This window comes from Orcinus orca, chromosome 1 (genome assembly GCF_937001465.1).
Source record: "Orcinus orca chromosome 1, mOrcOrc1.1, whole genome shotgun sequence".
In the NCBI taxonomy this organism is placed as follows: Eukaryota; Metazoa; Chordata; class Mammalia; order Artiodactyla; family Delphinidae; genus Orcinus; species Orcinus orca.
Window position 1 is genome coordinate 18,703,010 of NC_064559.1, and position 12,045 is coordinate 18,715,054.

At 36.6% G+C, this 12,045-nt stretch overlaps 1 protein-coding gene across 1 annotated transcript in view; it reads left to right on the forward strand.

Moving 5' to 3' along the window:
* Positions 1 to 12,045, forward strand: part of USH2A (usherin) — a 782,904-nt gene that overhangs the window by 524,963 nt on the left and 245,896 nt on the right. The window contains exons 44-45 of the mRNA XM_049708907.1: positions 9,114 to 9,323; positions 10,657 to 10,859. Coding sequence (XP_049564864.1) covers positions 9,114 to 9,323; positions 10,657 to 10,859 — 413 coding nt within the window. The remainder of the gene's footprint in view (positions 1 to 9,113; positions 9,324 to 10,656; positions 10,860 to 12,045) is intronic.

Below are 12,045 nucleotides of genomic sequence, written 5' to 3' on the forward strand. Positions count from 1 at the left end.
TGTGAGCACAAAGGTTAACTCTCAGAAGAGGGTCAGCTCTGTGAAAGTGTGTTGCATTATCATTTTCTTCCTTCCTGCAACCTGCTAAACTAAGTAAATTAAGTAGTCACTCCACTGTGAAAGGGCCACCTCTTTTTTGCAAGTTTAATTTCAATTGTTTTCTTGATTTGTAGGATAAAGTTGGACCTTGTCTAACATGCTAAAAGGCACAAAACTATAGGTTGAAAGTCATGAATAAGCTTATGAATATTTGCTTATTAAAAACCATAAAATATATTTTTAAAACATATTCTTTCTTAACTATGACCCTCCACATGGGCACACCATTTGGATAGCAAAATATCTCTGGTAAATTTTTACCAATCACAGCTTAACAGAGATAGGTATTAAAGTTTTAGAAGCACCTATTTTAAATGTTTGCATCTCTGTGTTGATATCATATGAGGAAAAAGCATCCCTGCATCTGTTCAGTTCATTTTTATGGCAAATATTACAAACTGGCAGCACATGGACCATACTTACTCCCATCCTCCATGCATTGTTTTGCCAGCAGCATTTGAAAAAAAAATATTTTGCTAACATTTAACAATTAGAAGATTTCACATAAAGATTTTGGATTGATCTGAAAAACCCAATGATTGGGTGAAACTCTTCCCACATTGCTGAAGGGAAAATAATCAGCTGGCACTGGTTTCCCCTTTACACAGGCTGCACCCTCCTATCTTCCTGGTCCCTATATAGACATGAGGTTCCTATCCCTGCTTTCCATAATGAAAGATAATAGTTCAACCTAAGTGAAACACCATGAAGATAAATGACATAGTGGGGGGAAAATCCCACTTTTATAAGAAAAGATACAAAAATACCTTCACTTAAATTGTTTATGTAGCCCTAGGAGTTAGAAACTGGTACTTAATAACTTACCACAAATTACAGTTAGTCAGTAGCACTTCTCACACTCAGACTTCGAGCTCGAGCATCCCATTTTCGACTGTTTCTACTGCATTTGTCCTTAATGGTTATTAGCACTTTGTCAAGAGTGATTTAGTGAGATCCTTCCCATTTTGACTGCTCACTCTAAAATAAATGGTGAAAAATGCCCACGAGGGAAGGGGGTAGAAAGGCAATGCCGCTTCTGAGGTCTCCTCGCTAACGAGGTCATTGACAGCCGGAAAAGAGCAAGAAAACACTGGAGGTGGTGAGAGAGGAAGGAACTGAAAAAGAGGAAATGGAAAAAATCATCCAGAACTCTCCAGAAAATTTGTAAAGTATGAAGGCATCACCATTAAAAAAATTGAAATCCACATAAAATTTAAATCCACATAAAAAGCATCTGCCTCATCTTGCTCTCTTAACCAGAAACCGCTAGATTTTGTAGCTAGAATTTTTGACTTGTCGGAGCTTACCTTGTTCAGGTGGCAATACATATACATCATTCCAAATCTCACCTCTTTTGAAAGCACCCACCATCATTGGCTCACCTTGTCCCTCTGCTTCCCCTCCCATCACTCCAGTTATCAAAGCAAATAGACTGGATGCGCCTTTTCCACTGGCTTTCTGCCTGTTCACTTGTGCACCTTCTGTAATCTGACCTTCCTCCCTTGCATTCTACTGATTTGGTCGTCTTGAAATCATTCCCATAATGACCCAATCCAATGCTCTCTTGTTAGTGCCATCCTATTCTGTTTCTCTGTGGTAGTGGGTCCATAAATGACCCCTCCTTACTCAAATGCTCCCTCCTGTGTCACCAGCTACTCTTGTTCTCATCCCCTAAAAGCTTTTTTTTTAAGTTTTTACAGTTTTATTGAGAAAGAATTGACATACACCACTGAATAAGGTATACAGCATGATGGTTTGATTTACATATATTATAAAATGATTACCACAATAAGTTTAATTCTCATCCATCATCTCATATAAATATAATAAAAAGTATTTTTTTTCCTTAGGATGAGAACTTTTAAGACCTGCTCTCTTAACAATTCTCCTATATATTATACAGCATATATAACAATTTTCCTATATATTAAACTATCATCATCATGGTGTATGTTGCATCCCTAGTACTTATTTTTTTATTTTAATTTATTTTTTATACAGCAGGTTCTTATTAGTTATCTATTTTATACATATTAGTGTGTATATGTCAATCCCAATCTCCCAGTTCATCCCACCCGCCCCCCCCAAAGCCTTTCTCAAAGTTCCTCCTGAGTATTTTTCACCCTCTAACTCTCTTGTTGGTGATTCCATCTAAGTGTTTTAAATTCTCCTAACTAGAAAAGTGGCAAAACTCTGTGAAGCCATATGAAGGAATAATTTTTAACATAGGCTTTGGAATCAGGGAAACTTATGTTTGACTCCCAGTTGCAGTATTTTCTAGCGCTATGACCTAAAACGAGCCACTTAACTTCAGTATATCCTAGTTTCCTAATTCAGAATACGGAGATAATAATAATAACTGCCTTAAAATATGATGATAAAGATGAAATAATATATGTTTAGCACTTAGTAATCATTTAGTATTGGTATAAAGTATTGTTCTCTCTGTAAAATGTTTACAGTGCATTCAGCAGCATTTTACCAAAAAACTTAGGCAGCCATTTCTTTTGTTTGCTTGCTTTGGGTTTTGTTTTGTTTTATGTTAATCATTTAGAGTCATTTTTTTTTTCAAAACAAACTACTTTATATAGATGTATAGTCGATTTACCATGTATTAGTTTCAGGTGTACAGCAAAGTGATTCAGATAGATAGATACATAGATTCTTTTTCAGATTCTTTTTCATTATAGGTTATTAGTGAAGCCATTTCTAATAAAAAAATTGGGACATAATTTTGCAAAGCATTCAGGTAAAAGCATGTCTACAGTAAGCTGAAGATGGATAAAGACCAAATCTCACTTTATAATTACCTGACTTGGGTAGAAGGTAGAACTACTAACCACTGCTAACTCCCCTTTTCCTTTTAGTGGTGGTGCCGTATGTCCACCAATCTAGACTACCTTTACTAGCCTCCTTTGCAGTTAGTTGTGACCATGTGACTGTGTTTCTGCCAATAGAATGTGAAAAGAAATATGAGTCTTTTGGGGTCATAACCACAAAACACTAGGTACATGCCTATCTGTTCTCTGCTCAACCTCTCCCTGGACTAGACTGTGGATGCTACAATGTTCTCAGTTTCAACTCTGCAGGCATGGCCAAGAGATCCAAAGCCACATAAGAGAAAGAACCTGGGTTCTCGAATGACCACACAGAGCACAATCTGATTTACTTACTTTGAAGCTATTGTGTGAGTTACAGATTAACATTTATTGTATTTAAGTCACTTTATTTAAGGGCTTCTTGGTTACAATAGCTTAGCTAACTAACTCTGTCCCTGTCTGCCCATATCAGTTCACTTTAAGAGCAGGAATGATCTGTCCTGTTTCCATGGCCAAATATGAATGACTAACACATTTCATATACATTTCCTTTAAATACAGTTTTCTCTGGAAGGTTATTGATTGAAAGGAGCTGGAACACAATGAGAGGCTAAAGGAGCTGGGGGCAGGGTGAGTTCCAAAATGCAGGTATTTGTTTTAGTTGCATAAACTAGATAGAAGGCATCTGATATCTTGCTGGGAAAAATAAGGAGCCTGGCTTGGATCATAGCTCAAGAGACTCTACCCACTTCTTCATGTGAGCAGTTTTACCCTCAGGCAGAGTAAAAATTTTCTTAAGAAGTAGTTGTGATAAGTTCAAGTTTTCCAAGAAGTGCTTAGTTGATGACACAGAGCTCTGCACAATAGAACTTGGGGGAACTGGACTCCAGTTTGAGAATCTGCGAGCAAGAAAAACACTTCTATTATAAAATAGCCTTAATAGGGTCCTTCCAAGTTTCTATATAGGAACAAAGTTACCACCCACTGAGCCTGCTGAAGAATTCCATCCTAGACAAATCAATTAGGAGACCTATTAAATGGAATGGTTTACTGTAATTGCTCTAGATCAGGGCCACAAACTTTTTTGTAAAGGCCCAGAGAGTAAATACTTTAGGTTTCGCAGGCAATATACATTCTCTGTTGTAACTACTCAGTTTTGCCATTGTGACATAAAAACAGCAATAGATAACTCTTATGGGCACTGAGATTTGATTTTCACGTGTCGTGAAACACTATTATTCTTTTGATTTTTTTCCCAACAATTTAAAAGTGTAAAAACCATTCTTAGCTCACAGGTTATATACAAAGAGGTGGCAGGCCAGATTTGGCCAACAGGACAGATTTTACTCATGGTAAAATCATGAGTTTGTTGACCCCTGATCTAGATGATAAAGATCTAGAGGACATAACTGATGTTGATAACAATCTCTAAAAATAATCCAACAGCATATACAGAGTGTAATCCTTTTGCAAGAGGACTTCAACCAGCCCATCTAAAAGCTGTTTTAAATTATTTGGAAATCCATTAACCAAGAAGAGGGGCTTGTTCTAGATTTGAGAATTTTCTATGCCTAAGACCACATTCTGACCTGTACATGGAGAGCACCAGCAAAAATGTCATTTAATAGCAAAGATTTTATCCAAAGTTTATAACCCTCTTCTTCAACTCACTGAGGTTGACCTGATATGCTACAGTTAGGACAGTACCTACTTATAAATGTCTGTGGTCTATAAAATATGGGTTACTGAGAACAGGATTAGAATACCTGAGAAATATTTCCCAATGTACACATATTTAACATAATCTCGTAGGAAATCCTCATACCATCCTGCTGCTTCAAACACAAGTTGGTATTCATAGCTTAACTCCAAAGAATATGTATAACTCCACTTCAGATATTCACACTTTAATTTTGAAGTAAACCTGGTGGCCACAAAAACACTTCAAACTCAAGAAGTCTCAAGTGAAACAATACCTTTCAAATCCTCCATCCCATAATTACTCCTATGTTTTCATCTTGATTCCTAGGATTCACACAAGACCCAAGACCAAAACTCGGACTTTTATCTCTATCTCTTCCTTATCCCTTTCTAAACTCTCCTGGGTCATTTAAGGACCTTGGCTCTTTCCATGTGGTGCATCCACATTCCTTCAGGCCTGGAGATCCTTCTCTTGCTGGGAAAACTAGAGACAATCAGAGATGGTCAATTGGTCTTTAACACCTGGGTCCAAAAATGGCACAAACTGGCCACATGACCTCACCCAGATGCAAGGAGCCCAGGAAATGTAGTCTACCTATTTGACAAGAAGAGAGACACATGGGTATCGGTGAGTGCTAGGGATTTTTACCACAACTTTTCTGTAGTGATTTTTAAAGTTTAATTGCTATTTAGCCTGTTAATGCTGCTAGTAGTTAGTGATGTCTTTCTTGATTTTTCTGTGTCTCTCTATTTTATGTATGATCAAGAATTTAGTGTAGCGTTACTTTCCTTGCCCTTCTCACCTGCCACGTTCAGTGTTTGGTCTATAAATTATTATATAATCATTTTACATAATTAACTTCTCTAGTTGTGATATTTTATCGTCAATTCTTAAACTTCATTAATCTTAAGTTCTGGATCTTGATTCATCATTTTGTCTTCTAGATAACATTATTGGAAAATTTTTATAATTAAAGTTAAATAAGTTAAATAAATGAGCTATATATTCTCTTAACTTCTGCCTAAATAAGAACATTTGTCTGTTGTCCTTGCACGTTCTCTTAATTTTTACCTATATAAGAAAATCTTTCTGCTGTATTTGCACATAAATAATGACTTAGCTGTGTATGAATTCTTGGATCAAAATATTTTCCCTCAAAACTTCTTGAAATTTTTCCATTGTCTTCCAAATTTGTTGTTCCAGAGAAGTCTGAAACTTGCCTGAATTTTTTTTCTCCTTTGTAGACGATATTTTAATTTTTAGTTTATTTGAGAAATGTCTTAATGATCCATGATATGCCTGTGTTTGGATATATTGCCATTATTTTAGCCAAAACTATATTAATCTATTCAATTTATAGACATAAACCTTCATTTTGGGTCAGGTTTTATGGGATATTTTATATCCTTGATTATTTATTCCATTTATTTTTCAAGTTAAATTTTTTTCATTCTCTGTTTTCAATATCTATAATTTTGACACTGATTTCTTCTTAGTCATTTTCCTCTTTATTTTTTTCCCGTCCTACCTTTTTAACTCTGTCCTTTTCTGCTTTCAATGTGGATTTTAATTCTGCCATTGCTTTTTATGTTTCCTTACTTTCCTTTCTTATTTAAGAAGGTCATTTAATATCTTCATGTCTTCATGTCTATCTTTCCATAAAACAGTCACCTGTTTCCTAGAGCATCTTTTGCACAAAGGCATGTCCCTTTTGTTATTTTTAAAAACACCATGCAAATGTTTTATAAAACTTTCATCTTATTTGTATAGAAGTAGTATATGAAAGACAAATTCTACTTTTGGAAGTTCTGGACAGTGTTTCCCTTATCTTATGCTATCAAGAACCCTTGTAATTCATGTTTTTCTCTTTTCAAAAAGAGAAATGTATTCAGGTCCAGTTTTTACCAATCCACAGGGAGGGTGAAATTTGCTCGTCTCCTTATTCCAGCTATTTCAATTCTAACAGAGTTCCTCAAGGTCAGCAACCTTGAATTGTGTGTTGGCCAGTGGAACTGAGGATGTATCTTCTGTTTCTTAGCTGGTTCACTGACTTAGAGCCCACTGAAATTTGAAAACCTTGTTTGAACAATGTAAAAAGACACTCCTTTGCATGTACTGCTCCCTGAACTTCTCACAGTATGACTAGGAATATGAAGATCATTTAATCTATTTAATGTGTTTCTATTGTTTTTCTGTGTTTTGGACTCTGCACTGTCATGTCAATGAAGGAAGAAAGACGAATGTTGAAGCAGATGGAGAGAGGCAGGGCAGTGCAGAAACCTGGCCCGTGTTGCCTAGAGATGCTGCCTGTTTCTGGTTAGAAGAGTCTCATCCCATGGAGTAAGATGGAAGCAATGGAACTGAACCCCATCTTTTCCTTTCTTCTTTGGGACAAGATTCTGTTCTATTTCAGGGGGTTGACATATGGCGCATGGCTAAGAATGGACATTTAATGACATTTCATCCAGATATTGTCATATGATCTTTGCTCATCTTGAACTTATGGTGCTAGCCCCAATATTTTCAATGTATATACACAGGTTCATTCCCTGGAACTTGATAGAAGAGATACCAGGCACATTTAACCATGGTAAAATCCATTTATATTTCTGAGTAGAATTTGAAAGCATTTCATTAATACTGTATCTTTAGGGCTTGAATTTCTAACCGGCATGCTTATGTAACAAACTAAAATACAACAAGAACTTCAAATCTAGCAGTCTTTCTATTATATCTTAGCTGCCATAAGTTAATGAGGAATCATACTGTAGGGCAGCAGAAAATAATTCTAATGATAGAAGGAACTTTTGCCCTCACAGAACCAGTGACTTTGCTGTACTCGACAAATATTATCATTTGGGAAAATAATCAATGGACACGAAGAGCCAGTTCCCGACAATGCATTATAATGACCTCATTATTAAAGGTGCTTACGTTTTGTGACATCAGAGAAAAGAGACATCTCAATCTCCAGCGTTTTCCAAAGTAGTTGCTAAAGATCTCTTACTATCAACTCTTTCAACTCTACTGGCATACCAAACGTTTATAACTATTGCTGGATGTTAGGCCAAAGTGGTAGTGCGCTCAGGAAACAAACAAAAAATAAAAATCAAACCAGCATTCAGTTTTGATGTAAGACCCCCCCCAAGATCTTAATGAACAGGGGTTCTTAAAAGAAAGTCATGCAGTTCCCAAAACCATATTCCTTTTCATGGCCATATGCCAGGATCTCACATATTAGAGACACTACTTCAATGACCATATTCCTTTTCATGGCCGTACGCCAGGATCTCACATATTAGAGACACTGTACTTCAATAACCATAAAGAGAAATGCCACCTTTCCCTCCCCATCCTTGCTTAGTGCTGCAGAACAGTGTTAACACAAGCTTTTACATACAATTTTTGCAGCTTTTACATACAAAACTCCAACCCCCAACCCTAACACAAATCAAGGTAATAGATCCTGCTTAAGGTCTTCAAAAATAATGCTAATTGAAGCAGAGCAGTATACTATTTTCTACCTAAGAAAATCTGAGTGTTGTGTGTCTTCTTTTTAAAGCATCGTAATAGGAAAATCATGAGAAGAACTTAGTGCAAGAATGGAGAAATTGGGTGAAAGGAAAAAGAAAACAACAAACTGGTCTTTGAAAGGACAAGGGCTGAGGAATTGCTGAGTTATATTTGTGAGACAGTAAGCAATTCCTTTTAGCATCGTTGAAGAGCTTGTCTACATCATACAGACAACAGAGACTAGGAGAAAAGGATGGGAGCCTTGATCAAAATTCAAATATCATCCTAGGATCCTACTGAGTGAATCTTTAAGGAGAGCATACTACTTCACTCTGCTACATCAACAGTGCACATAACAGGGTATCTGTCTAAACATTCTTCCAGGTATCATTTAGCAGATTTTGTTAGCAAGTGAAAAAATTCCTCAAGTTTTAGAATCTGTGTCAGGACATGCCCTCATTTATATTAGCATAGAGTTCTCTCTAGAACTATTACTTACGAACAGAAGTTTTTCCCTGTACTGCATATTTTTATTTTATTCAATTTCCTTTCATAAGTATTATATCAAAGTTTTGAAGATTAGTTATATACTTATAAATATTAGGTTGGCCCAGGAGTTCATTTGGTTTTAAGTGAAAATAAAAGACACAGTTTTCATTTTTACCAAGAACTTTATTGAGCAATGTATTCACTAACCGAACGAACTTTTTGGCCAATCCAATAGCATAATTAAAATATTTAAAAGCAATTTAGAAGTTTATTTTCCTGTGAAGTTAAGACTCTATGCAATTAATTATGAGATGGGGGTGGAATCACCTTTGTTTAAAAAAGGTAAAACCCAGCACCCCTCTAAGGAAGATTCCATAAGCTTTCCCTTTTCTCATTCTAGGAATAGCTAATGATAGTGTATTCTCTGTCTTTTCCCCCGAGACCCTTTTATATCAGCTACATTTACAGTGTCCTGTGTTAATTGTTAACAGCTTTTCAAGACCTACAAGGTGATGTTGAATATTATACACTTTTTTGGAGTTCTGCTACCGCCAATGAATCTCGAAAACTCCTCCCAGATGTAAACTCTCATGTCATTGGCCACTTAAATCCAAACACAGAGTATCGGATTTTTATCTCTGTTTTCAACGGAGTCGCCAGCATTAACAGTGAAGTGCTGCATGCAACCACTTGCGACGGCGGTGAGTCCAGATTTCAAGGGATGCTCGGCTTCAGAGATGCGAATGAAATTGATTGATTCTCGCTGAGGCTGAGATCAGTCATCCTTCCATTATAAAATTTCCGGTGTTGGAGGGAAGGGGGTCGGAGCTAAAATGCTTAAGTGCTGGCTGTCGTCAAGTGGCAGATCAATAAGTGGTCCCGTGGAGACAGCGACACAAGGCTCCAATCATGGAATATTAGCCCAGTTTGTTCCTGTTCTTTTCAGTGTATGCTTAGTTGGGAGCTGAGTTCACATCAATACATGGTGACATTTAGAAACATTTTTTTTTTTTAAGAATTGCTCTCAGAAGCAGGATGCTATTCACAACGACAGCCAAGCACAGTGAGGGCCCTCCCTGAGTCACCAGAAATGGTAGGTGGAAGTTCAGCCACTGAGAAAAATTGCCTGTGACTCATTTCTAAGCCAGTTAGCAAGGGGATGGAAGCAAGGGAAGCAACTTGTGAATCTGAAATGTGTTTGGAATGGTCTTTCTAATCTTTTTGGCTTTCTAAAGTCTCATTATAAACATTATAATATCATTACCTCCAAGCAAGCATTCCAGGTCATTAACAGAGCACTTTAAGTGTGGAACCCATTTCCCTTCGTGGTGCCAAAGGTTGACACCTTTTGTTTATAAAATAGAATGGATCACAAGGACAATTTTTCAACTAGTTAGGATGAGCTCTTATGATAAAAATAGGTCTTTGCATAGTTATTTCTGACATGCTTGAATAATTGTATAATTTAACGCCAAGCAAGATTTTTTTTCTAATGTTAGATTTCATCATTACCTATGGTAATCAACATTCCAAATCATTTACATAATGACAATATTGCATTATTGCTTCATATTGCTTGAGTTACAAGCTAGTAACATCAAATGAGTTTTCACGTTCCACCAGCCTCGATATATTTGAGTTATATTTTTTTTGCTTAAGGAGCAAATTTTCTTTCTTTTTTTTTCTTCCCTGAGAGGTTTGGAGGAGTGCAGGGATGGGAAAAGAGACAAATAATAGATATGTGTTAGTGGTGCAGATGGGTGAATAATTTATCATCATATCCCACTGGTCACATAGTATTGAAGATTAGCACTACGCTGGTGGTATAAAGCATTTTACCACCAATTCTCATGGTTTCTAACTGAGAGTATAATAAGCCAATTTACAGAGGACTACAGACTGTGATAACTTCATCAGAGGAAAGCAGATAAGCAACAAACCCTTCACTCAACCTAAATACTAATCGGCATTTAGTTTAACAAGTGCTTTTTCAGAGGCAGCTGGAGTTTATTCGGTTTCTTCCTTTAATTCCAGAGCCTCAGGGCATGCTTCCTCCAGAGGTTGTCATCATCAACAGTACAGCTGTACGTGTCATCTGGACAGCTCCTTCAAACCCAAATGGTGTTGTCACTGAATATTCTGTCTATGTAAATAATCAGCTCTACAAGACTGGAATAAATGTGCCTGGGTCTTTCATTCTGAGAGACCTGTCTCCCTTAATGATCTATGACATTCAGGTTAGAACGTTGTTTTTTTGAAGGTTAAGCTTATGGGTGTGTTAAATAAAACATGCTGGGTTATGTCTCTTAGTGGATACCTTCCATCTTGGTTACACATGATTTATTTGCTGGGGAAGGGGAGAGAAAAGAGGGAAATTGATCTGGATTAAATCTGTTTGGGGCGGGCAAACACACGAGTCACTGGAGAGGGGATAATGGGACTGTGGAAAGTGATGGTGATGAGGATGGTGATGATATTGTCACTGGCAAAAGGAAGCAAATCATGTGTTTGCAGTCAGTCTTGCCAAGCAGCTTGCCTTTTTCCTGGTTCTTTTACTGACAACAAAACCAGAATTAGCCTATAACTGTGGAGATATTCTTTCTACTCCTATTTCTGCTACTTACTAAATGTCATAACTTTAGGGAAGTTACGTAACCTCTCTTGGTATTGATTGTCTCTTTTGTAAGAGCAAAGGACTAGATGACTTAAAACATTCTATCCCCCTCTAGCACTCTGTGATTCTGAACCCAACACCAATAGCAAAAATAAATGAATGTATGGCAGGCGAAAAATATTAAAAGATTTTATCTGAGGATGAAAGAAATATATCTGTTCATCCTTCAACAAATGTTCAACGATCCTCACCTATATGAAAGCAATTGTATTTAAGTTTTTTGCCCTTGGGCCTCTTTGAGAATCTGTTGAAGTCAGTGCACACTGCCCTAGAAAAATGTGTATATTTTGATGTTTATATGACAAAGTTAACACGCAATTTCAGAGAGTGCATTGACCATTTGAGAGCCAACTCCTAGATCTCTTTGAGATCTACTGATCTTAAAAGTAGAAAAAATATAAAGAATATTAAGGCATATAAAACAAGGAACTTACCTTCAAGGAATTGGAAATCTTCTCAGAGCGCTAGGATATAAAAGATAACAAGGCCAAATGCAAAAATTAATGATAAAAACAGGATTTTTCAGAAGCTCAAAGTTTAGAGAGAAGGGTTGACATATGGTAAATTTTTAACTAAACTATGCTCCTTCTAAAATTTATAAGAGCTTTTAAAATATTTTTCAGAAGATATTAAGTGCGGCAGTTGTATTTGACCACAGAAAATTTCACTGGTTCTGTTCATTAAGTGAACATTTCCCCAGCCCCTTCTTTCCCACACATATGAAGGTGAAACATATGTAAGCATCTAGC